Below are 24411 nucleotides of genomic sequence, written 5' to 3'. Positions count from 1 at the left end.
TTGGATGGAAGTATAGATGAGTTGCTCGATGTGGTATTGTATTTATAAACAGTGGACTATGTATCTTGTGTAAGTATGGTGATTTAGTTTGTCAACTGGTTTAATTGATTTATAGACATCTAATAGTTGCCTGGATTGAGAACACATTCATGCAACTCGTAGGTCCCACCAACAACCTTCAAGACTACAGCATTTAGGGACTTTAGAAATAGACATTGTAGAATGTATGTTCAAATCTATTCCCTCGCGACAAAGCAGGAGGGCTCTTTTTGAAAAAAAAAATCTTGTTGAGGTGAGATGTGAAAGTTGCAAATGACTGTCATAGTTTATTCCAAAGCCTTGACGACTTCGTCTTCCGATGATACCCTCCCATACTGCGAGGGAGTCTAATTCGTAGATTTTCATATGAGGACTCCCTCGTCATTTGGTAATGTATGTGATTAATGAACTCACAGTACAGATCCCTGTATGTCTTGGATGCTCCTGTCTACCTACATTTTCGATTACATGTTTGGCAGACCCTAAACAATATTGATGCGACAAGCCGGACTTAGTGCATGCTGGATGAGACCCTCAGATGCACACTGAGAAAAAGAATTTTGCCTAGGGAGCCATGTAGGGTTCAGGCAAGGCTATAGATGCTGCCGTCTAGGTCGAAACGGTCACAACCAAGAGCCTAATACGCACGAGGAGGATATTTTTTCTACGAGACAGCCCAACATGCGAGGCCTCCAAGTACGCGCGGTTTTCCGAAATGAGCAGAGATAATGTGCCAATAGTAATACTAGCACCAATACCGATGGCGATGTGTCCGGTGCCATTGACGATGACCCCAAGAAGACTCGCATCCTCGCCTTCATATCAGAGGAGAAGAAGGCGTGATAGGTAATATTCCATAGGAGCACTGGTTGGACTTATCATATCAACCTCCCACAGGTATGCATCATTTCGTACTTGCTGAAACCAATGAAATACACCCATGAAGACATTATCGTATTGGTAAACATAGCTGCCCAAGGACTCGTCCGGTGTCTCCGGTATATGCCCAGCACGATGAGTGCCTGGGGGCCAAGACCACGCGTCACAATCCAAAAATGGTCCTCGTTAGTTAGGCTGCTTGATTGTTGAGTTTGGGGACTAGTCGAATCCGGTAAGAATCTTAGGAGACAGTTTGAGCAAGAGAATAACGAACCTCGCGTTTACCCCTATTCATTTCCGGAGTTCTGAAAGTGTAGAAGGTACAAATCAGCAAGCCTCCAGGGCTGCGCAGTAGGATGACGTGGGCAGGGCGCTGGGAAAGTGGGAACCGGGGGGGTAAGAAGCGAGTCTATGAAGACAAGCCACATTAATTGCCAACACGGCTACAACCTCACTATGATATTTTCTTTTTTTTTTGGAGAAAAAAAAATGATAATCATAGTGCGGGAATTAATGGCTCGAAAGTATGCTGCATAGCCTTGAATGACAGCAGATTTAGAGCCAAGGTCCACGTTGAGGAGGAAGATCGGTGGGGTTAAGTCTGTTTCAAATGAGAAGAACCCCGGTCTCGGTCATTAGATTAGAGATAAAGGCATGCATGAGTCTCGGAACTATTCCCGGGATCTTGGGCTGCAGAGGCGGGTGACTGAAGTCTGATCTCATCTTTACGATTCTCGTCAGTGGCCACTCTTAGTCCGGGAGAACTATAATGAAATTGAAAAATGAGAGAATTCCGTAGAGTGAGTACCACGGGGCTGGATGATATGAATGCAATTTCAGAATTCGACTTGGCGTGTAAAATTTGTGCTATCCGCATCGTGCAGGGTAGTAGATCACTCTGTCCTTGTGTATCGAGTATACCCTGACAGCCTATGGGAGAACCAGGAATAAGAGCATTGATCCCCACTCATTATCACAAGGGAGAGACACTACAATTAGCAAGTCCTTGAGAGGTAGCGTAGCACAAAGCAACCAGAACCGACACAGAATATATCGGGATATACCTATGCTGGAGAACAACCGAGGCATAACCTCAAAATGGGGCGCCCAATACAAACGAGAGGTAGGATTCAAACACCGGCGTGTAGTCCGGTAAGGCTTGGCCGTTTTTCGCCAACCGATGGGCCACCCCTGTGGGGGCTGAAGAGGGGTTGGTTTCAGACGGCGAGCCCCTCTTCCTTCTAGCTCTAGAACAACGCCTCCCCCGTCGATCCAGGAGTAAGGAAAGCACGCTGGGATACCGGTGAAAGGGAGCGACAGTCTAGGTCTGATGTTGGTGAAACATGGCGTCGATCGGAGGTGTCACGATGAGTGACCGATTCGATCCACAGTTGCATTGTGGTGGCGCCTTCACGGTGTGTCATATTAGTCAGTTTCAGTTGACGCTTGTGATTGTGATGAACGGTATTCTTTTGGAGTCCGATGTTTTGGAATCCGAAAACATTCGAATTCATAGCCCTAAAAAGCCTCACCATCAAAGACTGGAGCCCAATCTAAAGTGTTTAGTGCAATGTTGTGTGTTTCTGTGTTCCTGAGTTGATATAGTAACGCAATGATATGATTGGTGACCCGAGAGCTGAGATGGCAATGGATCTCGGGAACACCTATCACATCGACTCCCCTGACTGCGCGCCAGGGAACCGCGCGGTGGACTGCATGGTCAACCATTGGATGATGCAATTTTGGCCGTGGTACGTTATCAGCCCCCCACTGCACTACAATTTTTGTCATTTCCGTCATTTCCCTCATTGGGCTTCAATCATCCCTGTTTCTCATTTGCTTACCAGACACATTCTGCCAGGGGGAAGCCAATTGTTATTTTACTTGATAGACTCAGTTACAGGTATCAGGAACAGGGGTTCAAAGTGTGTATTCCCAATTCCCAACATCCAATGTCACAATCCCCCATTATGGTCCAGGCTATTGTGGATTCTATAGATCTTGGCTGTGGAGTGAGACCCAGATGTGAACCAATTTGATACCGAAGAACTGAAAAAATTAGTGTGAATTAGCGCCTTGGAGGGTAAAGTTCTTTTGTAAATTGTAAAATAATGTAAGAACTGTAAGAAATGTAAGAAAAAGACGCTCGGTTCAAGCCAATCACCATGGTTCCAGCTTCTATCAACGGCCCAGCCCATTGAACTCCATCTTTCGTCTCCCCCTGCAGCGCCAATGATATTCTGCATCCAATGTTTAATCCAGTCAAAGGTATGATCTTAATGTAGATCCACCTCGTCTGTCTCCGAACATCCAATACCCACTTCCTACCTGCACTCCACCCGTGAAGAAACATGGAACATCCTCCCAGTCAGTGGGTTAGGCTGGTAGGTTTGACACACTGATGCCTGGGGGATTTAAAATCTCCGCCTCCCCCTTCGTTTTCTCTCTTCATCACCTATCTTCCTTCATTTTCTGGTCTTCTAGTCCTGTGCCGTGCACGGTCTGAGCCTCACTTTCCTTCAAAAATCTACATTCCTTTTCAGGTCGAGAACAGGTTTCTCTCTTTTCCCTTCCTTTTTACCAAGTCTATCCTTTTGTGACCGATCAATCCTTCGACTTCAAAATGGTCTCTTTCACCAAGCTTTTCACCGCCGGCTTGGTTGCCACTTCGGCTATCGCCGCCCCCGTGCAGACTAAACGCGATTCCTCCAGCAAGCGTGGTGCTGCTTACAACGATGTCACCACCGTGTCTGCTCTGACCAGTGGTGGCAGCATCTCCTGGGCCTACAACTGGGCCGGATCCCTGTCTGGCCTGCTTCCCCAGAATGTCGAGTTCGTCCCTATGCTTTGGGGCCCCAAGATGTTCGGTGGCTGGGTGACCGCCATCGAGACCGCTTTGTCCAGCGGCAGCACCTACATTCTGGGCTTCAACGAGCCCGACATGCCTTCGCAGGCTAACATGAGCCCCTCGGATGCCGCCAACTACTACAACACCTACATCACCCCCTGGTCCGGCAAGGCGAAGCTGATCTCGCCCGCCGTTACCTCCTCCACTGAAGCCGGATTCGGCCTTGACTGGTTCGAGTCTTTCATCGGTAGCTGCAGCAGCTGTGGTATCAGCGGTCTGGCCGTTCACTGGTACGGTGACGATGCCGACAACTTCAAGTCCTTCGTCACCAAGGCTGTCGACACTGCTGCCAAGCACAACCTGGCCGAGGTTTGGATCACCGAGTTTGCTCTCAACTCTGATGTCAATGGCTCTTTCGACACAGCTGCCACCGCTGCTTTCCTCAACGAGGTTCTCCCTTGGTTGGATTCCCAGCCTGGTGTCACTCGCTATTCTTACTTCATGTGCGCTGAGAACTACTTGCTCAGCGGCAACACTCTCAACCAGGCCGGCCAGGCTTATGTCTCCGCGTAAGACTGTGCTTTGACATACTGAAAATAGAATAAAAACATGAATTTACACGAAAATAAGAGGGCGGAAGTTCTGGGAGCAATTGTCATTTCTTCTATGGGTTCTACTGGCGATTGGTCGCCTTGGGAGGTTCACATCTATCTGTTCATATTTTCCAAGTTGACGCAAATATCCACCAATGCCATCTGATTTTTTGTTCTATTCAAAACAAGTGTAGATGGCCGTTTATGCGGCCCTATAAAGTCTTTCTTATAGGGATTTTTAGTGGTCTTTTCAGCAGTCTTTTCAACAGCTTTCTTGGTGGGCTTTTCAGTTTTTCTTAGATATCTTTAGGATAGTTTTCCCCTTTCCAGTCTATTGTAGACAGCAGAAAAAGGCGGGAAAAGCATACTTTGTGCAAGCGACTTTTCTATGTAAAACTTCTGATTCTCGCGTAATCTTAATTGGTCCGTATCAGATCTAGAATATTGATGAGGATGCAAATGTCGCCGTTAAATGAGGTGGCGGGTTGGAGATAGCCACAATGGCATGGCAAACCAGGTCCGCCACAATATCACCTCACTGTAGGAATTCACTCTATAAGTGGCGACAATATTCAGCTCAAAGATCTCATTGTTTGTCTAATAATATCAATCCTTGACACTTCTATTTCATACGGTCTATTCATTCATTCTAATTTGGTATACACTCGTTCTGTTCTTTGTTCCTTTGTTCTTTCAAATATCAACAATGTATATTGAGATATCGAGATTCAATACTACAATGCATAATAGTTCATCACAAAGAGAGCCTTTTGATTATTAAATGGTGGGCAGATTCCTCTGATGACCCTTGGTTTTCTAAAACATTCAAGCATTCACAGTTCTCATTTTCAAAGCTAACATGAACGAACAGCCGCTGCCGCTCAAGAATTGGCCGCATACCTTTGACCAGGGTTATGTGTTCAAACGTCTTGGTATAGCAGGTAGCCCCGAGGACCAAAGGACTGTCCGCGAGGTGGCACAAGTTGTCTATAATGTTGTAGCGACTGAGGCTCTTAGAAAAGGCGTCATTATTGGCAATATTTTCCGATCGAGCTCTTCGCGCACTCAGATTCTATTTGAGTGGCGCAGGCGAATACTGAGGTTACCAGTGGCTGTTAGAAATCACGTAACTGACATTAGCCTTCTCTCCGGGGCGTTGTATAAATACCTCACTTGTATCCACGATGAGTTGCAAGAAGACTTTGAAAGACACCAACATGAGCAGGCAACCGCAGCAAAAAAATCCTCTGGAAAGGCAGCGAAACAACCACAGACAACACAACCGGCAGGACCACAGCCGGCACAGGCGCCATCGGGAAGCTCAATACCGAATCCAGCAAGACCACCAGACCCGGACAGATTCGAATATCATCGGCCCTTCATAGTGCCCAACGGTGACATCCAGATCATTCGAGCAGATCAACCAGAAATGCCAATTGCAATTAGAGTAAGTGACCTTTTGAAAGACAGATCAAACCCGAAGGATATATGCCCGGATGGGGATTGGATCAACATCGCCAACATTCAATTTGACTATTTCATGCAAAACCTCATCAAAGAAGGATATATGCTAAATGGGGACACAGTCTGGTTGTGCCATCTCTCTCTGGATCAAATTGACCGAACGCTGATTGATACCCCCCAGCCTGGGGAGTCACGACTAACTTCCTTCAACCTAGCATCTACACTTTTGAGAACTATCCGTGAGCATTGGCCTAAGCTTCGAAATCCCTCCCCTGAGCCCTTTAAAAATTCAAGGCGCTCACCATTACCCAGACCTAATTTGACTATTATTGTTCGAAGCGGTATCCCAGCAGGTAAGTAATCCTTTCCAAGTTCGATTATTGATCGCATACTAACATTCCTCTAGGAGGCGCTCTATCTGCTAAACAGCCAGCATTAGCTCGCCCTGCTGAGCAATTGGGTGGTAATGCGATTACTCCTAACCGTCGAATGGAACAGGTAGCTCGATACGCGGCCCAAAGACACGCCAAAACCAAACGAAAGAGAACACTAGCGGAGGCGGAGGCGGGCGCAGGAGACACAGGAGAAGAAACCGAGTTGGATGAGAGTGGCCCGGCGGCCCAAAGAAGAAGGGGAATGCCCAAAATTGCCGCTGGGCCCGCTGCTGGCCCTTCCACTGGTCCTCCTGCTCGGACTTCTGCTGGCCCTGTTCGCGGTACTTTTTCTGGCAGTTCTGCTCGCACTTCTGCTGGCCCTGCAGTCGGTACTTTTTCTGGCCGTTCTGCTCGCACTTTTGCTGGCCCTGTTGTTGGCCCTGTTGCTGGCCCTGTTGCTGGCCCTGTTGTTGGCCCTGTTGTTGGCCCTGTTGCTGGCCCCTCTGCTGCTGCCGCCCCCGGCCCTTCTACTGACCCTAATCTTACCTTAGCTCCCGCCGGGCAATATCCCCCAGTACGGAATGATGATGAAGCTGCTTTCTTGGCCAATTTAGATCCTACAATGTTTAACGACGAGGGACTTGTGGGTGATGATGCCGCCTTGCGTGACGCCTTGAAAGCATTCCTCGAGCAGAACGAATGGGGTGGAGATGGAGGGCCGATGGAGGAGGACTGAAAGGAGAAATGATGAAAACAGGTAAAAAGGTTAGCGAGGTAAACACTAACAAACTTCAATATGATTGTGTGTTCTCAAAGATAGGTCACGCCAAGTGTGGTCTGATCCATCTAAACTACCCTTCTCTGACGTGCAGGAATAAACCTATAAGAGTACTTCTCCCCTTTGTGAATCTAATCACCTAAGAATTGCATATGAACTAGCATAATTTTGGGCCTATCTGATAGTCTCGGACTATATATCTATAATTGTAGTTCTGACATAGGATAATCCATTTTCGTAAGTTCCGCTTCTAATGACTTTTTCTTTAAAGCTGGATGCCTTGAATCTAGTTCCTTCTGAATATATCCATGAAACAGGATGAAAAAAAAAGAAAGAAATGTCGCTAGAGTTCTATCGGAGTAAATGAAAGTGAAGAGTCGAATTTCATAGAAGCAGAACTACAGATCTCGGGACCCGAATCCCCACAAGACTGTATTTATCGAGAAGACAAAGAGGCAGATATAACCACACTGTTGCCATATCTCAAGCGCAGGTAAATGGCTTACTTACTGACCCAGACTCAAATTTATCAACCTATGAAACATAGAGTTAGCAATATCACCGGAAGGTGAAGGGAAGAAGGGCTTACCAGTTCAGCGATACTGGCATAGGTACCGCATCCAAAAATTATCATGCCGACCACGAATACCACGCCATTCAAAATTGCAGGCTTCAAATTGTGCTTTTCATACCATGCGCCCTCTTTCAAAAGCACATACCACATGATTGGTGGGATATAGAAAGACAGGCCAGACACGAACAAGGAAGAAATGATGGAGAGCAATTCGGAAAAGATAGGAACGGCCTCGGCAATGATCCAAGCTAGGATGGTAACAACGAACACAAGGCCAAGCCATGTACTCCAACCCTTCGCGGTGTTGACAAAGCGGACGACCGAGTCCCTGTATATCTTTCCGTGGATATATCGGCAGACGACTGTTGTATTGATGGATCCCGAAATGAAGATCACTGGAAGCGCTATGCCAAAGACAACCCTTGAGATGACAGGGCCTGCGGACAGCAAAGCAGGTGATTGCACCTCCTGCCCAACAAAGGCATAGATGATCGACCCTGTCAGGGTGTAGATAACAACTTGGATACCTCCTAGCCACCATAAGGTCTTGACATAATCCTCGGGGGTATGCATATCTTCCATGAACGATGGTAGACATCCAGCAAAGGAATATGCAAAGACAATGTTATTGGTGGCTACGATAGCCGCGGAGAAAGAGAGACCAGGCTTCGGCCAAGCAGACCACGGCGAGTGGTCCGCAGAAAAGTCACCTGAACCATTCGAGCTTTGAATACCAGTCGCAATCATCGTAACCCCAATAGCCAAAATAATCGACGCAAAGTCAATATAGCCCAGTATCGCAATCTCAGCAAATGACGGAGGAATAGCGAGCAACATCAGAATCGCAGCAGATGCCACGCTGAATATGATAGAGCACGAACTGCTTTGAGTGATATTCTGGAATGCAATAGCGCCTGTCAGGCAGTGGGACCCAATAACGAAGACAAGGAGAGCAACAAAGCTGCCCACGAAGAGCTTTGATCCCACATTCCCTAGCAGAAGTCGGCCGACATCTGCATAATGACCGACTTGTGGATACCGCAGTTTGACTTCGCCAATGTTATAGCCTGCGTAGATCGCAACGAAGCCAAGGCCAATTGTGAGGATCACGCCTGCGACCATTCCAAGAGCGGCGAATGCAGATGGTAGCCCTAGGCTCCCTAGGGCGATGGCCTCGACTATGGAAATGATAGTGAGCCGTTTCCAACCTAAACGGCGGAATCGGGCATTCCCTTCCAATATTCCTTGTATTTCAGGGTCGAAAAGGTCTTGATCCTTGGGGAGAGCTTCGCTGGCCATTGTGTCGAGATATCGCGGGAATTCGAGCGATTATTTGGCAAATTGTGCGCTAGACCGATATACATGTAAGTTTAGTTAGACAAAGGTAAGGACGAAAAGAAGGAGAAATCAGAATGAAGAAGAAAGGCGGATCAGATAAGATCAAAGAGTTAAAATCGACCGATGGTCGGACCTGCAGAGTGGAGTAACCCCCTCAGCAACATGACAGTCTACCCTTATGAAGGGTACATTGCCTGTTCAGATGTGGAGTACTGTGGATTCTGCTAAAGCAATATGTATCAATCATATTGATTGAGACACGAGGAGAGACTACTGATTCGTGTAAGATTTCTGGCGCTAGATATTGTCCAACTCTATTCTGCGGGTAGTACGTGAGTTGTGTCGGGCCAAGCCGCAGGAACAATGAGACAATGGCATCCGCTAGGCTTGTACTGGATAAGCACCTGATTCTCCCAAGGCTGCTAATGAAAATTTCGAGGTCCTAACCCCCAAAGGTTGTACGTAATTGTCTCGCGTAAATTCAGCTCGTTGAAGAACCTGTCTTGCTTTCCAGGTCATTTATGGGGTCGAGGATTTCGTTCAGATGAGATTGCGCTCTACATGTCTTCGTCAAGTATGATGTCCCTGGGGATTTTTTGTCTCCAGTTTGTCTGTCTTCTCCAGATCTCGAAACGGGCGATCCAGAACAGATAATTGTTTTCTGGCTCGACATAACGAGTAAGTAAGCGATTTTGGTGTGTACAGAGATGGTAGCCCGACAATATGCCAACTCCGATAATTGGACAAGAAATCGAGTACATCGTACTCCGTACAGACGAACCTTGGAAGCCCTGTAGGGCGGGTCGACGGGGTCCCGGCCCGCATGATTACGTGATCTGTCCTTCCCGTGTAAACTAGACCCAAATAGGCCTAGCAGAGTGGCCTTGGCCGATTAGAGAAGCTGTCGGTAGAACTGTGAGGCAGTCAGTTTGCAGCGCGGAAACACTCATTTTCTAGTGGCCCAGAAAGCCATGCCCAAGCATATACCAGCTAATGAACTGTTTCCCTGAATGCGACTATATCCCCATAGAAAATTTGTTGGACAGAAAAGTTTTGATAAAAAGACATCTGCGAGAGCGGATATTTCCGTAAACAAAGATGCCGTCTCATGGCCGCGTATCCCCACCGACAATCGAGAAGAGTCCTCGAGTTGACTAAAGAAGTACGCTCAAAATCTACGCATTTCCTTGCGAAAGATTTGTGGGGTCAATCATCTGGAGGTTCTTTGGTCATTGTGTATCGATCCCGCACATCGGTCTCTCGTCTCCGACGGCGTTGCTTGTGCTCCGTCGGACGGATAATGGGCATGTGAAATATCGAGTCCAACAAATTTCATTTAAAAAAGAGGAAGATGATGAATTGTTTAGTTCTTCAATTGATTCAGCTTTGATTGATTTTATCAAATGGCTATTCTATCTCTTCTGCTCTCGCCATGGGTTATGGCTGTGGCCATCACCGTATGGTTCGCCTTCTATTACATATACCCCTACTCAGTATTATATGGGCACTTAGCTCAAGTCCCGGGTCCTTTTTTGCCAAATTCAGCAACATATGGGTCGGTCTAAGTGCCAAACATGGCCAAAAATATGCAGCAGTCGACGCGGCGCATCGAAAACACGGCAAAGTCGTCCGTATTGGTTTCAACCATGTGTCCATCGCCGACGAACGGGCATTGAATATTGTTTATGGACACGGAAATGGGTTCCTCAAGGAGTAATCTACATCCACTGCCCGGATTGAGATATACTAGCGTTAACGGAAGAAATCTAGTCATTATTACGAAGCATTTGTGGCGCGAACCCCGGGCATGTTCAATGTGCGCAACCGAGCCGAACATACACGCAAGCGGAAGATTATATCTCACGCCTTCTCCCCGAGATCAGTTGCTGCGTTTGAGCCGTTGATGGCGGAGAACCTACAGCGATGGACAAGCCAGCTGGACCGGATTGCGGCTTCCCGGCCACAACAAAATGAGAAGAGTTTTGCTCGATACAACGCAATGCCCTGGTTTAGCTACCTTGCTTTTGACATAATAGGAGATCTGGCATTTGGTTCGCCATTCGGGATGGTAAACAAGGGAAAAGACGAGACTGAGACGCAGCTCGTGACTGGAGGACCTATTTCATATACACCGGCAGTCGATGTGTTGAACAGACGAGGCGAGGTCTCTTCGACATTGGGTCTTCTTCCAGCACTACGTCCATGGGCTCGGTACCTTCCCGATCCATTTTTCACCAAGGGAGTAGCGGCCGTGGAAAATTTGACAGGTATTGCTGTCGCCGCTGTGTCCTCACGCCTGGATGCCGCAGAGAAGGGAATGGAAGACTCGCGCAATGATATCCTTTCGCGCTTGCTACAAGCAAAGGATGCCAATGGAAGGCCGATGGAGCGAGATGAGCTCATAGCAGAGGCTCTAACGCAGCTTATCGCTGGCTCTGACACAATATCCAACACTGCCTGTGGGATCTTTTACTGGATCCTGCATGGAGAACGCAGTGCGCCGGGCACAATAGTTCCTCGACTGCAAGAGGAGCTAGACCAGGCAATTGAGCCCGAAGCAAAAATCGCATCTTATTCTCAAGTCAAAGATCTCCCATTCCTGCGAAGATGCATTGATGAGGCGATGAGACTTCATTCTACATCGGCAATTGGTCTGCCACGTTTGGTGGCAGATCATAGCCCAGGTGTCGATTTTGACGGCTTCCACTTCCCTCCTGGAACAGTACTTTCAGTGCCTTCTTACACTATCCATCATATGAGGGATATTTGGGGAGACGACGTGGAAGAGTTCAAACCTGACCGCTGGTTGAATCTGACTGCTCGACAGAAGACCGCTTTTAATCCATTTTCATATGGCCCCCGGGCATGTGTCGGACAGAATGTCGCCATCATGGAGCTGCAACTGATTATTGGAACATTATTCCATAGGTATGAGTTTGCCTTGTATCAGCCAATCCTGGAATCGCACGAAGGATTTTCGAAAAAGCCCAAGGAGTGCCATGCTGGTCTCAGATTGAGAGAGTGCAGTTAATCTCCCGCGTTGCTTTGCCTTTTTTTCTTGAACACATATTTATATATATATGGGTGACTGGCAGGAGTGCATGGATTATATTTACATTTGGATCAAGCATGTCGATATTTGTTACCCAATTCAAATCACATTACCAAAGAACATATCCTCAAGGGATGGAAACTCCTGCTCGATACCCCATTCATTGAAAAGCCAGGGCTCAGTAACATTCTGAACTGACTGTGGCATACAAATACCCGTGTTCTCTCCCATTGAATTCACACAATCTTCATGCTCAACCTTATCCGCAACATGTTGTTTCATGATGTTCAGAGACCACCGGCTCACCGGCTCGGCTTTTCCTCCGCATTGAATATGTGAGACGGCTTGTTCCATCAATATGATTATACTTCCGACGTCATCTAAATGAGTCACAAACTCGGCCAGTGTCACCATTGCAAAGGAACAAAGCACGTTTTCGTAAGTAGGGTGGATGTAAGTTGTCAGATCCGACATGGAAACAAACAGATTCAAGAGTTGATGCGATTGGCTAATGGCAAATCGAATTAACGGGAGTGCTGGTCTCTCTAGGGTAATTCCGGAGTCGCTAATTTTCTCCGTTTGAGTGTCGCCCATATGTTGGAGTGTTCGACGTGCTAAGATCAGGTAGGCGCATGAGTATGCAAACCGTAGTGGCTCAGAGGAATCGAGCTCTTAAAAGGTAGAAATTAGTGTGTATCAAAATTCTGCGACATAAAAACGGTCACTCACTATAAATGTTCTCCTGGGACGTTCGCAAATTGTCGATCTCGGGCCAAACAGCCCTTCCATTTTGTATCACGTTTGAGCTTATGATCTCCCAAAGGAGTCGGTATAACCTGACTCCAGCCAATACAAGTTCATCACGCGCATTGTAGGATGGAAAGTCGAGGACCTTGATGCATTCGTCAAAGTACTGACTGGATATGATTGGTGGGCGACCAGAGCCTACAGAAAACCTTTGATCGGTGTTAGAATTTCTCGAAATAGACCTTGGAAGGATCGGGTTTCTGTTACTGTAACGCACTGTAACTGGCAGAGGCAAATTAGATTCCACGTGCGCATGATTTCCTGCGCTTGCGCTAGTTCACGTCCATCAGCATCGCTTGTCTTTGAAAGCTGCCCAAATGTAGTAGTCATAATCACCCGCATAGCCGCCGTGCCACTAAGAAGCCACGAGCTACCATGGTCAGGGCCCAAAGTTGGTCGTAGATCCCACATGGAGAAAATCAACATGGACTGTATTGTGTCGAGCGAGGCAGTGGAAGAAAGATGTGCCTGGCCCAGCAGTCCGTGAATATGGCGATATAAAGCTTGATGCGTTGATGACCCGTGCAAGGAGGGAGTGATATGGAGACCAGCTAGGATACAAGTACCAAATAAGAGTGGCGATTTTGCGCGTAATTGGACGGGATCTGTACTCATGAATAACCAGCGGTTGGATAATTTTGAGAACCTGAAACGTCAGCCCCAGAAAAGCTCCTAAGAGAACATTGATCAAGAAGTACTCACCCTTTAAGAAGCATGGTAGCAAGTTCTTCGGAAACTATGCCGTTGATTATAATGTCTTCAGCACTATCATCGCCAGTCGAGGGTTGTTCATATAAAGTAATGTTCTGGCGGATCTCTTGGATAAGATTCATGGGTGCATCGCGTGCAGTTCGTTCAATAATAGATGACGTTTTCTAGAATAATGAATCAATCGTGTTGTCAAGATTTCCCGTAGATGATCGAAATTTACCTCTGTTCTATTCCCGCAGTTGCCAGAACCACGGACAGATAGTGAGGCTTGAAGTTGAGTCAAGGTAGCTTCCACAGCACAAAGCCTGTTTCACATTACTACACCGATCGAGTGTGACAAGATTGCGCATGGCGGGGTATACCGTATATGATAGTCATCGCCGCTTGTCCTAGAATCGACATCGGCCTCCAGCAGCGGTTCGGGGTGAGCACGGGCAGTGGTTTGGAAAGAGCACTTAATCCTAGAAGTGGTTAGATTTCTTAGTAACCCAGTTCTTCCTGTCTGGTTTTTGCTACCGGAGAACACTGCAACGATGACATCGGTCAGAGTTGCCCGTTTCGCATCGTGTTTTCAGGCGCCGGCACGACTCGCAGGATCGCGTTTTGCTCACTTTAGGAGTGCTTGCAGCGTTTCTATTTCGTCTTCGTTTTCCGATAGATTGCTCAGAGAAAGACATGACTGGCTGGTAATATGAACGTTAGACAGACGGCACGGAGCAAAGGGGGATGGAGATAGTGTGTATCCCACTCTTGCAGATGGAACTTCCAAGGTTGTATTTACTTGCAGATGCACCTTGTTTGTCAGGCTCTTGGCCTAGAAACCTACCTATAACTATGACTAAAATTCGGAGACACTGATTATCCCATGTGTGTAATATTGAAATCCCATTTAATGTACATATTCATGGAAATACCTATATAGCTGACTTGCCTCTCCATAGCAAATAGCCAACCTCTCCTTACCATATACCCTTATATTAAGACTTTGCTGCACTTGATTGGGGATTCGATGAATTCGTAGAAATTTCAAGTGCATCACCGCAATCCGCACACAAATCCTTGAGATCATCCCTCAAAGCCTCGAAGGTCCAGCGAAAACTCATCGCACCCCCACCTTTGACTTGCTATCACGCTGATAACCTCCACTACTTCGCTGAGAATTGTCAATGAGAACCAGATCCTTCGAGTAAATTTATTAAGTTGTAATAGGTCTTTCCACTACGGTAAATTAAAAGTGAGCTAAGAACAGAGGATTAAAGTAAAATGTGCAGAGCAGGACTTCCGATCCCGTCGGAACAGAACAACTACCTCACTTATGTTGAATATAAATTCAATAAAAAGCGACGGAACAAATTCCAAGACACGTAACACCTCACCTGATCCAAAGAAGAGAAGAAGACCCGACCTAGGCCGTATTACCTGCTGGATCACCGAGATAATTATCGGCGAGGGCCTTGAACACATTTGATGTCTATACTTGGCTAAATAATTTGTCAAGACCAGGAGGGCGCACGATAAGGCATTCGAGTTCATTATCAAAAAAGGAGAAGGAGGCCTATAACGAAAAGAGAAAGAAGGAAGAAAAAGCAGTATAGTTTTATACCATCTCGGTACTTATGTCGTATAGGTGATGGGACTATACATATTGTTTGCCTTTGCCCATTCCATGATTCCATTTTTGGCTACTTAAAGTGTGTTGTACATTTTTTCTTTTGTTTTGGCCTTTGTGTGCGTTTATCAATACATCCCATCATGTGTCCAATATGAGGCAATTATCAGTACCATACTATATATTCATAACAAACGTATAACCTCACAAATTTGGAAAAGGGTTAAGCCGAATATACCTCACGAAGCTGAAGCTCAGGGCACTTGAAGTTTGGGTCAAGGTCCTTCTCAAGCGACTGATCAATTTCCTGTCCGTGTTGAAGAAGTCGAGCGACTTTGACAGCATCCAAGACACCCCGCGAAAGAGCGAAGATCTTGTCCATTTCCTCGAGACTACGACCAGCGGTCTCGGGAAACAGGTAATAGATGATAGGTATCATCATTGCATTCAAGCCAGCAAAAATGACAAAGTATGTCTGGCCCATACTGTTGAATGCGATGGGCGTGACACTGGTGAGTATGATGCTGACCGCCCAGGATATGCTGATACTGAAGCTGTTGATAGTCGTGCGTAGATGTAACGGCGCAATCTCCGTGGCGTAGAGATAGGGTATCGCGCCAAATCCAATGATGTAGCTGAAATGAAATAGGAAAATGAAAAAAACCGCACAGCGCATCGCAAGTGGGTTGTCGGCCTGGGTTCCGAGACCAGCTACCAGAGCTAGACAGACGGTATTTCCGATGGCACTGCCTAGAAGCAACACACGGCGACCAAGACCGTCAACTTTGAGAACACAGAAGGCCCCACCAAGGGGACCGACTAGCTGATAAACTGCTGCCAGGACCGTGGATGTGGAATTGCCGAGCGAAAGGTTGTTCTCGAAGATTGCGGTTGCTGAAATCGTGTGGCACCGGTCAGTACAATGTGTAAATAGGAAATCAATGACTTGCAATACGTACTGTAAAAAGTGATGACTGTAGATCCAGTGAGTTGCAAGAACAACATTGCCAAAGCAGCAAGTATAGCTCGGTGGAAGGTTCTTTGGGGACCCATGTGGAATATTTGTCCAAGTGACTTTTCTTTGAAAAGATCCAGTGATGTCTGGACATCTTTGATTTTAGCTTCCACAGCTTCATCCTCGACAGATGTATCCTCAAGAGCTGCCAGGACTTCACTAGCCTCAGAAAGTCGGCCTTGTCGGATAAGCCACCGGGGGATTCTGGTAGCGCATAAATGGAAACCAGAACAGCGATGGAAAGTAACAACACGAACGCGAAAGGAAATCTCCAGGCAACACTGCCTTTGGTGAATGACATTCCAAAGTCCAGGAAAAGGGCGAGAGCGCACCCAAAGCCACTGAATATTCCCTTCATGCCGACATGAGCACCGCGCTTTTCGGCAGGCGATATCTCCGATTGCCAAAGAGGGATTGTGGCCAACAGAACACCAGTTCCTACACCAAGGATGACCCGAGATGTGAAGAGCTGCGCGAGAGAGCCTGCACTCGCCATCAAAACAGCGCCAAGGACTTGGATCACTGACCCTGCCATTATTGTCCGTCGGCGGCCAAATACATCACCTAGCCATATACATGAGAGAGTTCCAAAAAATCCTCCTATCGTGTAAGAAGCCACAACAAGGCCTTGGACTGTTGACGCATGTGATTTATCATGGGCAGCGGCAATGTTGATTTCGGGGAATTGTTCTTCAAAGTTCTTCAGTGTCAAGACACCGCCGAGTAGTGATGCGTTGTAACCAGTTGTGAGGATTCCAGGCATGAGGACCCCCAGAATGGCTACGATGTTGAGGCTATTGCCTCGAAGGCCGAGGAAGCGTGGCATGTGTAGGGCTGGGCGAGGATCAGTGGATAATAAAATTATGATAGATCGGCAGGGCTGGGATCGACACTGATCAACAAATGGATCGACGGAGTCTTCTGTGCAAGTTCAACTGATCGGCCGCTGTCAACTTGATGAAGTCCCTGAGATTTAAAGAAATTGGAGCCCGGTTATTTCAGCTCATTGGGACCAGGCTCTAGGCATTCCATTCTCTTGTGCATTATCTTCTCATCGCCACCAAACCCAAATGAGATGTTTGAGCCACATGCTCAAGAGGAGAACATGCAAGGCTATTGGACTCATTCTTCTTGGCTCGCTCTAGAACCGAGGGCGTCTGGTGGCCAGGCCAACAATATTTGGAGGGGAAGAGAAAGACCGATCAGAAGATGCCCATGTGACAGGGTCTAAGAATGCACAGAAAGGGAGAGTAACAGCAAAGGGAAAGACAGAATTGGTAACGGCTTGGTGGAATTGTTGGAAGAAAACCCCGGAGTCTGGAGTGAATGGAACCCAAGAGCCGACGCAAGGAGAATGCTCGCACATGAGTAAACTAGACATCTCCAACTGAACGTGCTGAATGCTTGATGTGCTACACTGTACAGAGTGGCTGTGTGTTGGTAGGTTGATACTGGGGCGACACTAAGGGTGAAAAGCAAGGCTGTTGCTATTGCAGATCTTGTGTGAAGCCCCTGACATTAGTCGAGTCAAGCTAGTGAACAACGATATTGTACTCCATACACAGGAACAGATCATCCTTCAAAACCAACAATATTCCGATGTAAGCTCGGGCCGACCCTAAGGGACTGCAATGTGGCGTTGTTCCAAGCTATGGAATAGAGCATACAAGCCCTAACCTTGATCACTGGAAGTGCATAGATGCCAAGGGATTAGGAATTTCCTGTGGAATGATACTGTGCAATTGGGTTACAATTTCTATGGCACCGTAGCCTCTAATTCGTCTCTTACTCATTGAAACTATACCATTTGCTGCAACCCCTTTGGGGAGCAAGGAGATTTGAAATAATTCAAGAGCCAAGATCCAAACATAAGTCCCAACCCTCTCACTATTCAGATTTGAGATGAAAACACTTGAAAATAACGAAAGTAGTATTGAAATGTTTATATATATGTTTAAAGATCTTTTTCTTTTCTTCTTTTTTAAAGTGAACAAGCACTTTGAAAACCGAGGGAGGGTTAATTGACAAGGTATCCATCAGGATAAACAAACTCCCTGCGGTTAATTGCCTTACTCGACCATGGCACATCTTCATCCTTCCATTGTGAGTACACAACTTCCTCACTAGCAACCAATTGTTGGATATTACGCCTGGTACTGTATACCATATTCCAGGCCTGTTCTTCGTGGAACACACTCTCGTCGTTCTTCTCAATATCTGAATCCCGGGAAGCCGAGCCGGCCTTTCTATACGTACCAATCAGGTTGGGAAATGGGGCCCAGCATTCAATCTTGTGACGCCCTTTGACACCTGCGCACAAGTCACTCAGGGCATTGTCTACCGCCTGGTCCAAGCGATCGATAGAAAGAGCGGAAAGAATGTTCCTAGCACCCCTGGTCGTGACTGCGTATCCAAACATACAGCAGCCCATTTCGGCCCGGTAGATAAATCGCGTCGAGTCCTCGGCCAATTCTGGATATTGTTGCTTCCAATTTTCGGTGGGTCCGCCCCAAGTAGCTCGGTGGTGGACCCTTGAAACTGTGGGGTCCATCGGGATAGCGTAGAAGCTTGTTTCGTTGACGTTCGGGCCCGAGGCACATCCGCCGATCCAGAGGAGATCCCAATCTGTTCCGTAGGGAGCTTCCTTGGATACATGTTTCGTCCCTTTCAAAGTGTGCAGCCCGCGCGCAAATTCCGCCAGCTGGGACTTGAGGCTCACGTCCCAGTCTGCGTCATCTTCCAAAATCAAAGCAGTCGAATAGTCATTGCTTATCACGCTGTTATTAAGATGGTGTGTTAGAATAGCCTCTGGACAATGAGAATGAAATGGGACCGTACTTGACCAATGCATTCATGTGCGCACGCCAACATGCCACAACAGTGGGTTTCACGAGTGAGGGGTCCAGTCCCTGATACAGCATAAGAAAGTTGTCTAGGTTATTGAGATAGAAGGCATACATCAGGCATGGCTTTGGGAGCTAGATCGTCGGGTCGCACTCCATCGAGCCATTCCACATTGAACCCCGATACCGAGGCTGCTAGTGTGAGGAAATCGCGCTTGTCGGTCCGTTCCTTCATGCTGATCGCATAGATATGTTCAAACTAAAGATCGATACCCATTCAGTAATTGATTCTATAAGATGGTAGACAAGGTCTTACCCCGAGAGTGCGGTTCCGAATATGTTCAAACGCACTATCACTCATGTATTTTCGAGAGAGCTCGGGAAGCGAGATGGACCACGATTTATCCCCAAGGCTTTTGATCATCACTGTACAGAGGACATAAGCAGCAACGGCCGCCGTGACCACCTGGAGGAGTCTTTTTTTGGCGATCATGATGAACAGCGTTAACAAACAATAGGGATTGATAAGAATCAAGTCCTTAACACCACCTCAGAGGGATTAGGGTCCAAGTCAAATTTTCCAATCTGCGCCGCAGGAAAATTATGGCGATAAATATTTTTCTTTGCATTCCTTGAGTTCCGGGAACAGCTTGCTATGGACGCATCGCGGAGCTCGTCCAAACGCGGATATGCATGGGCGTTCGTTGCCTTATTCGTAAGGCCCCAAAAGAGTGTTAACGTATTTCACAAGCGAGTGGTCCACCCAAGCGAGTGGTCCAACCCAAAACACCATAGTAAATGCGATAAAATACAACTTAATATCTCAACAACAGCGGTCTATAGGGACATTTCCTTATAGCATACTGCTTTATAGGTGACATCGAGCATATCTAGGGGATTTTGGGAGTTTTCATATCTATATAACTGCGTTATATAAGTTTCTAGATTTTAGGCATGTAATTTTTGGTAATTTTTGAAAATGGTAGTCAAATAGTATTCTACTCTCCTTGAGATTGATATATAGTGCTAATAAGTCTTATCAATTACTATCGACAAACAGGGGCATATAATGAACATATCGTTGTTAAGATATAGATCTGGGATATATCGCATTTACTATGGTGTTTTGAGGTGGTCCACTCGCTTGTGTGGACCACTCGCATGTGAAATACGTTAGCGCAGTAGCCCCCTAGGCTATAAACAGGAACCTTGGATTTTGTTATGGTCTAGTGGTAGAATACGCTCTATTTGACTCGACAAAGAGCAACCTGTGTTTGAAAGTACCCAGCACAATGGACGCCTACTAGGTGTTAGCCCACCCGTAGTCTGATACAAATCATTGATTATAGGGACAGGTCGTACAAAATACGGAGTATGTCGGGCAACCATTCGTCTTGAAGAATTAAGTAGGTAGAATCTGGCAAGACAGGCATCTCAGGGATTGACAGGCAGCTTATCTGTAAAAATAGAGCTCCTACAGAGATAAGAGCTACAAGTGACGTTTCAAAATCACACCAGACAAGGGGACTCGGAACAACTTTAGGTGGTCCTTGGAATGGAATTTAGTTACCAGGGGAATATCACGTGCAGCAGGATGCGAGGCGAAGACACCTTCTGTTTAGACATCGTGAACTTCACATCACCTGCTATCGCTCCCCGTCGAAGAATTTCTGTTCCCACACTATTCTTGAATCATCAATTATGGACTAGACTTGAATATCTGATAATAAGCCATACAGACTAGGAACGCAAATTGCAAGCAATAGTTTTCCGAACATAATCCGGATGTCGTCAAGCCAAACCGTTCCCTCTTCGCCATCCACTGCTTTGCCGGGCGCATCTAAAGCAATCAATGGGAACGTTTTATATCAGTGGGTGACACTCATAGCGATAAAAACCCTTCGGCGTATTCGACCTCGAAAAGGGACTGTTCTCATGTTGACGGACCGACTATGCGTCAAGTACGGGAGCCGTGTTCATTTATCTGAAGCATCAACAATGCAGTTCATATCACAGCATACATCTATCCCAGTACCAAAGGTTTTATGTGCATTTACTCATTCTGGGCAGACGTACATTGTGATGGAAAGGATTAAGGGAGACATGATTGGCAAGGGCTGGGTGAAACGAAGTGAAGAGTCAAAGGCGAAACTTCTCTCTCAAGTTAGAGAAATGGTCCTTGAGATGCGAACCCTCGAGCCCCCAGAAGGCACAAAGATCGCTTCTATTGATGGCGGATCCCTTTTTGACTGTCGTGTTCCGGGCACTTCCTTGCGCTTCGGCCCCTTTGATACCATCCAGGACTTCCATCGTCATTTACGAATGGGCATGGAATTTGATTCAAGGCTTGGCCCTGAACCCCAGGAACTTATCAGACAACAAAGCAAGTCCTGGCCTTTGGTATTTACCCACGGCGACCTGAGCAGCCTCAACATCCTTGCTCGCAGAGATGATGTTGTTAGTATCATTGATTGGGAAACTGCTGGTTGGTATCCATCATATTGGGAATACACTACTGCCTACCAAGTCAATCCACAGAACTCTTTTTGGGTTAATGAGATTGATAAATTCCTACAACCAATGCCCGAAGAGCTGAAAATGGAACGGATCCGTCAAAAATACTTTGGAGATACTTAGGTTGTCCTATCTCCTCATTTTACAGTGATCTCCTCCCTCTCCATCAAGTCTTATGTTGGAACCGTTTCCATATCTCCATCTCGATATTACACTGGCCGTCAAAATAGTGCCACTCTTTCTTTGACTGAAATCCATCGCCACGGTGCACACCCTTCTTCATTCGTAGATGCTCGCATCCAGAGCTTTATGATTGACCTGGGACGTTTTCACGGCCTCATCATCATCAACCAGGGTCGCTTTGCTAGCTTCCCTCCAAGTTCCTTCCACCCATGGCCCAGCGCGAGACTTGTCAAGCCTAGGTAGAAGCTAATTATTAGCGATGAATGTCGAACATCACAATGCAAGCCGGAAGAGTGAGGATAACTTACCAGTGCTAATGATAGGGGTCTTTCTACCTATGTACGATCGCTAATAGCAAAATTAGACGTGTTCGGAGGGTCATATGTCGTTCTGCTCTCCGTTCCCTCGCATTCGGTTTGATCCATGAATTTATTCATTGGTGGTAGTTTTCCTACTACTTGCTATCAAGAAAGGCAAGTTCATCAAAACTGCAGTGCAATGATACATAACTTTTATTGTGTGGCATAATCCAACGGATTAAATAGCAACTGAGCCGGCACCCAGTCTATCTTTTGGCCCAATACCTTTATGCCGAACCGCAAACAGGCCGATGATCAATCCAAGCCCGGCCAGACCAACAGAACACCAGAGGCCAGTAGCGTATTGCTCTGCGATAGTGTGTCCTTGTTGAATGTCGACGGCGTCGGTAACAGCCGCTGAAATCGCCAATGCAACGCCAGAGCCAATTTGGAAGGCAGTGTTGAGCTAGTTTAGAATGTTAGCTTATGAAAGTTCACATACGGGAAATTGGAAACTGACCATTCCGCCAGCAAGACTCTTGACTTCGACTGGTACACTTGTGAGTACCACAGTGCTCGTCGTGACGAAGATGAAAGACACGGATGAGATACTGATAAGGGATGTGGGAAGAACATTGAGCCAGCTGTCATAGTTAGTATGGGTTTGTTCAAAAGCAAATGGTGATACATACAAGCCTGCTTCAGGATTGGAAGTCAAAGCACTCGAGATGGGGGCGACCACAGCCAGAACCAGTCCGGCGATGAGGAGGTGCTTTCCATTCATAAATTCGAGAAGTTTTCCTGTTCCAAGAGACACAATGAAGCCTATCGCCCCCATGGGCAAGAAGCGAAGGGCTGTATCGCCGGCAGGCAGCTTGTCCACTTCCTGTGCCACAAGAACGATATAGTAAATAACGTTTTGGTAGGTGCCATAGCCAGCTAATGATGATTAACCTCGATGAATGTACAAGTTCAGAAGCCAGACAACTTACTGAAACCAATAACCCAAAGGCCGGCGAAATTGCGGATTTTCCACAAAGAAAGTGGCATGATAGGATTTGTGACGTATTTCTCAAAGATTGCGAATCCAACAAGAAGACCAACCGCCAATATCAGTAACACAATAATGAACGGCTGGTCCCAGCCGTAGGTTCCGCCACTGGAAAGGACAAATTGGAGCAGTATCAGGCCAGCTGTAGACATTACCGCACCAACGTAGTCCATTCTCTCGTGCTTTATTTCAGAAGGAACATCACTCGGGAGGACGATAAAGCCTAGAGTTCCCAAGGACCCGGTGATTATGACGATCAAATAAAAGATGTATCTCCAGCCAAGCGAAGAGGTCAAGAAACCACCAAAGATGAGACCGGTACAGAATCCCAGGGTTCCCGAGGCTCCATAAATCGACAGTGCACGGGTGCGATCTACACCACTGAAGTAGGAGCTGATGATTCCGATTGCAGATGGCACGGTCATCGCGGCTCCAATTCCTTGAATGCCACGGAATATCGTCAGCTGAATAAAAGACTGTCCAAATCCAATGGCCAAAGTCCACACCGAGAGCCAGCCAAGACCCAAACAAAGAACCTTCTTTCGTCCATAGCTGTGCAGGTTAGCATGGTGTCAAGCCTAGAGACAATGGAAGAAAGTGTCATACCGATCAGACAAAGCACCTGCTAACAACAGAAAGCCACCAAATGACAATGTGTATGCAGAGATCATCCATTGCAAATCTGTACTAGACACGTCGAAATCCCTTTGAATTGACGACAGGGCAATATTGGCGCTTGTCATGAAGACATTGTCGAGAAACTGAGAGCCGGAGGTGACAAGCAAGATCAAAGACCCTTTCCAAGAACCCAGGCGGCCAAACTGTTGCGGGATCTTTTCGAAGATAAGAGGGTCATCACTACCAGCCGGTGAAGATAGCATGTGGGCAGGTGTAACAGCGCCAGACGACTCTGGACTAGAGATGATAGTAGGCTCAATTACTTTTGGGGCTTCCATAGTAGGTATTTCGTCACCAGCATGTGCCTGGTGGCCACGCGGTCGCGTGAAATAGTCAACAATGCGCATTGTGATTGTGAAAATGGAATAAAAATGGAGATGAATGGCCAGGGCAGCACTGACGGCTACTTTTATACTGATACAGGATTTACTATAGAAGAGAAAAGAAATCAAATTCTTCAATTGATCCAGTTTAAAAAGTGGAGTGAAGCCTGTCGGATTACCTTTTCAAGTAAGATCGTGAACTGGAGCATGTTCTTTCGGGTTACCTCTTTGAGATGCTGAAGACCCACGAGGTACCCAGTCCCAGAAGTGGAGAGGATGAATTACAGGTCCTGTCATTCGCATATGCAAGCCTATACGGAAGTACTATGGGTTTGTGATTTTGCTATCGCAATACATAGCTGTATGACCCTATGCATACTTTTGTAAATTCAAGGCATCAACGGCATCTTGCGAATATCAACTTGAAATCTTCAAATTA

The 24411-nt window shown here is 46.7% G+C and overlaps 10 protein-coding genes across 10 annotated transcripts; 4 read left to right on the top strand and 6 right to left on the bottom strand.

Annotated features, from left to right (window-relative positions):
* Positions 1 to 3541: 3541 nt before the first annotated feature.
* Positions 3542 to 4339, top strand: N7500_002159 (glycoside hydrolase family 128 protein; the record flags this gene model as incomplete). The annotated part of the gene is made up of 1 exon (XM_056673305.1): positions 3542 to 4339. One exon carries the CDS (start codon positions 3542 to 3544, stop codon positions 4337 to 4339), a length of 798 nt encoding a protein of 265 aa, XP_056533830.1.
* An 879-nt stretch (positions 4340 to 5218) lies between these two features.
* N7500_002158 (uncharacterized protein) lies at positions 5219 to 6933 on the top strand (the record flags this gene model as incomplete). The annotated part of the gene is made up of 2 exons (XM_056673304.1): positions 5219 to 6176; positions 6230 to 6933. 2 exons carry the CDS (start codon positions 5219 to 5221, stop codon positions 6931 to 6933), a joined length of 1662 nt encoding a protein of 553 aa, XP_056533829.1.
* A 525-nt stretch (positions 6934 to 7458) lies between these two features.
* N7500_002157 (uncharacterized protein) lies at positions 7459 to 8848 on the bottom strand (the record flags this gene model as incomplete). The annotated part of the gene is made up of 2 exons (XM_056673303.1): positions 7459 to 7509; positions 7565 to 8848. 2 exons carry the CDS (start codon positions 8846 to 8848, stop codon positions 7459 to 7461), a joined length of 1335 nt encoding a protein of 444 aa, XP_056533828.1.
* A 1442-nt stretch (positions 8849 to 10290) lies between these two features.
* Positions 10291 to 11918, top strand: N7500_002156 (cytochrome P450; the record flags this gene model as incomplete). The annotated part of the gene is made up of 3 exons (XM_056673302.1): positions 10291 to 10349; positions 10400 to 10600; positions 10658 to 11918. 3 exons carry the CDS (start codon positions 10291 to 10293, stop codon positions 11916 to 11918), a joined length of 1521 nt encoding a protein of 506 aa, XP_056533827.1.
* Positions 11919 to 12038: 120 nt separating this feature from the next.
* On the bottom strand, positions 12039 to 13579 carry N7500_002155 (fungal specific transcription factor domain-containing protein; the record flags this gene model as incomplete). The annotated part of the gene is made up of 4 exons (XM_056673301.1): positions 12039 to 12610; positions 12669 to 12895; positions 12964 to 13392; positions 13449 to 13579. 4 exons carry the CDS (start codon positions 13577 to 13579, stop codon positions 12039 to 12041), a joined length of 1359 nt encoding a protein of 452 aa, XP_056533826.1.
* A 1710-nt stretch (positions 13580 to 15289) lies between these two features.
* Positions 15290 to 16907, bottom strand: N7500_002154 (Major facilitator superfamily domain general substrate transporter; the record flags this gene model as incomplete). Its single annotated transcript, XM_056673300.1, has 3 exons — positions 15290 to 15960; positions 16026 to 16285; positions 16339 to 16907. 3 exons carry the CDS (start codon positions 16905 to 16907, stop codon positions 15290 to 15292), a joined length of 1500 nt encoding a protein of 499 aa, XP_056533825.1.
* Positions 16908 to 18098: 1191 nt separating this feature from the next.
* Positions 18099 to 19417, bottom strand: N7500_002153 (putative LPS glycosyltransferase; the record flags this gene model as incomplete). Its single annotated transcript, XM_056673299.1, has 4 exons — positions 18099 to 18858; positions 18920 to 18990; positions 19040 to 19183; positions 19241 to 19417. The coding sequence occupies 4 exons, from the start codon at positions 19415 to 19417 to the stop codon at positions 18099 to 18101; spliced, it is 1152 nt and encodes a 383-aa protein (XP_056533824.1).
* Positions 19418 to 20709: 1292 nt separating this feature from the next.
* Positions 20710 to 21561, top strand: N7500_002152 (Aminoglycoside phosphotransferase; the record flags this gene model as incomplete). Its single annotated transcript, XM_056673298.1, has 1 exon — positions 20710 to 21561. The coding sequence occupies one exon, from the start codon at positions 20710 to 20712 to the stop codon at positions 21559 to 21561; it is 852 nt and encodes a 283-aa protein (XP_056533823.1).
* A 156-nt stretch (positions 21562 to 21717) lies between these two features.
* Positions 21718 to 22046, bottom strand: N7500_002151 (uncharacterized protein; the record flags this gene model as incomplete). Its single annotated transcript, XM_056673297.1, has 2 exons — positions 21718 to 21856; positions 21988 to 22046. 2 exons carry the CDS (start codon positions 22044 to 22046, stop codon positions 21718 to 21720), a joined length of 198 nt encoding a protein of 65 aa, XP_056533822.1.
* Positions 22047 to 22158: 112 nt separating this feature from the next.
* N7500_002150 (MFS transporter) lies at positions 22159 to 23996 on the bottom strand (the record flags this gene model as incomplete). The annotated part of the gene is made up of 5 exons (XM_056673296.1): positions 22159 to 22386; positions 22441 to 22564; positions 22613 to 22859; positions 22913 to 23523; positions 23578 to 23996. The coding sequence occupies 5 exons, from the start codon at positions 23994 to 23996 to the stop codon at positions 22159 to 22161; spliced, it is 1629 nt and encodes a 542-aa protein (XP_056533821.1).
* Between the last annotated feature and the right edge of the window lie 415 nt (positions 23997 to 24411).

Source organism: Penicillium coprophilum, assembly GCF_028826855.1.
Source record: "Penicillium coprophilum strain IBT 35676 chromosome Unknown utg000002l_segment0_segment1, whole genome shotgun sequence".
Classification (NCBI taxonomy): Eukaryota; Fungi; Ascomycota; class Eurotiomycetes; order Eurotiales; family Aspergillaceae; genus Penicillium; species Penicillium coprophilum.
The sequence above is the reverse complement of the archived record's forward strand: the minus strand, read 5'-3'. Positions and strand labels throughout refer to the sequence as shown.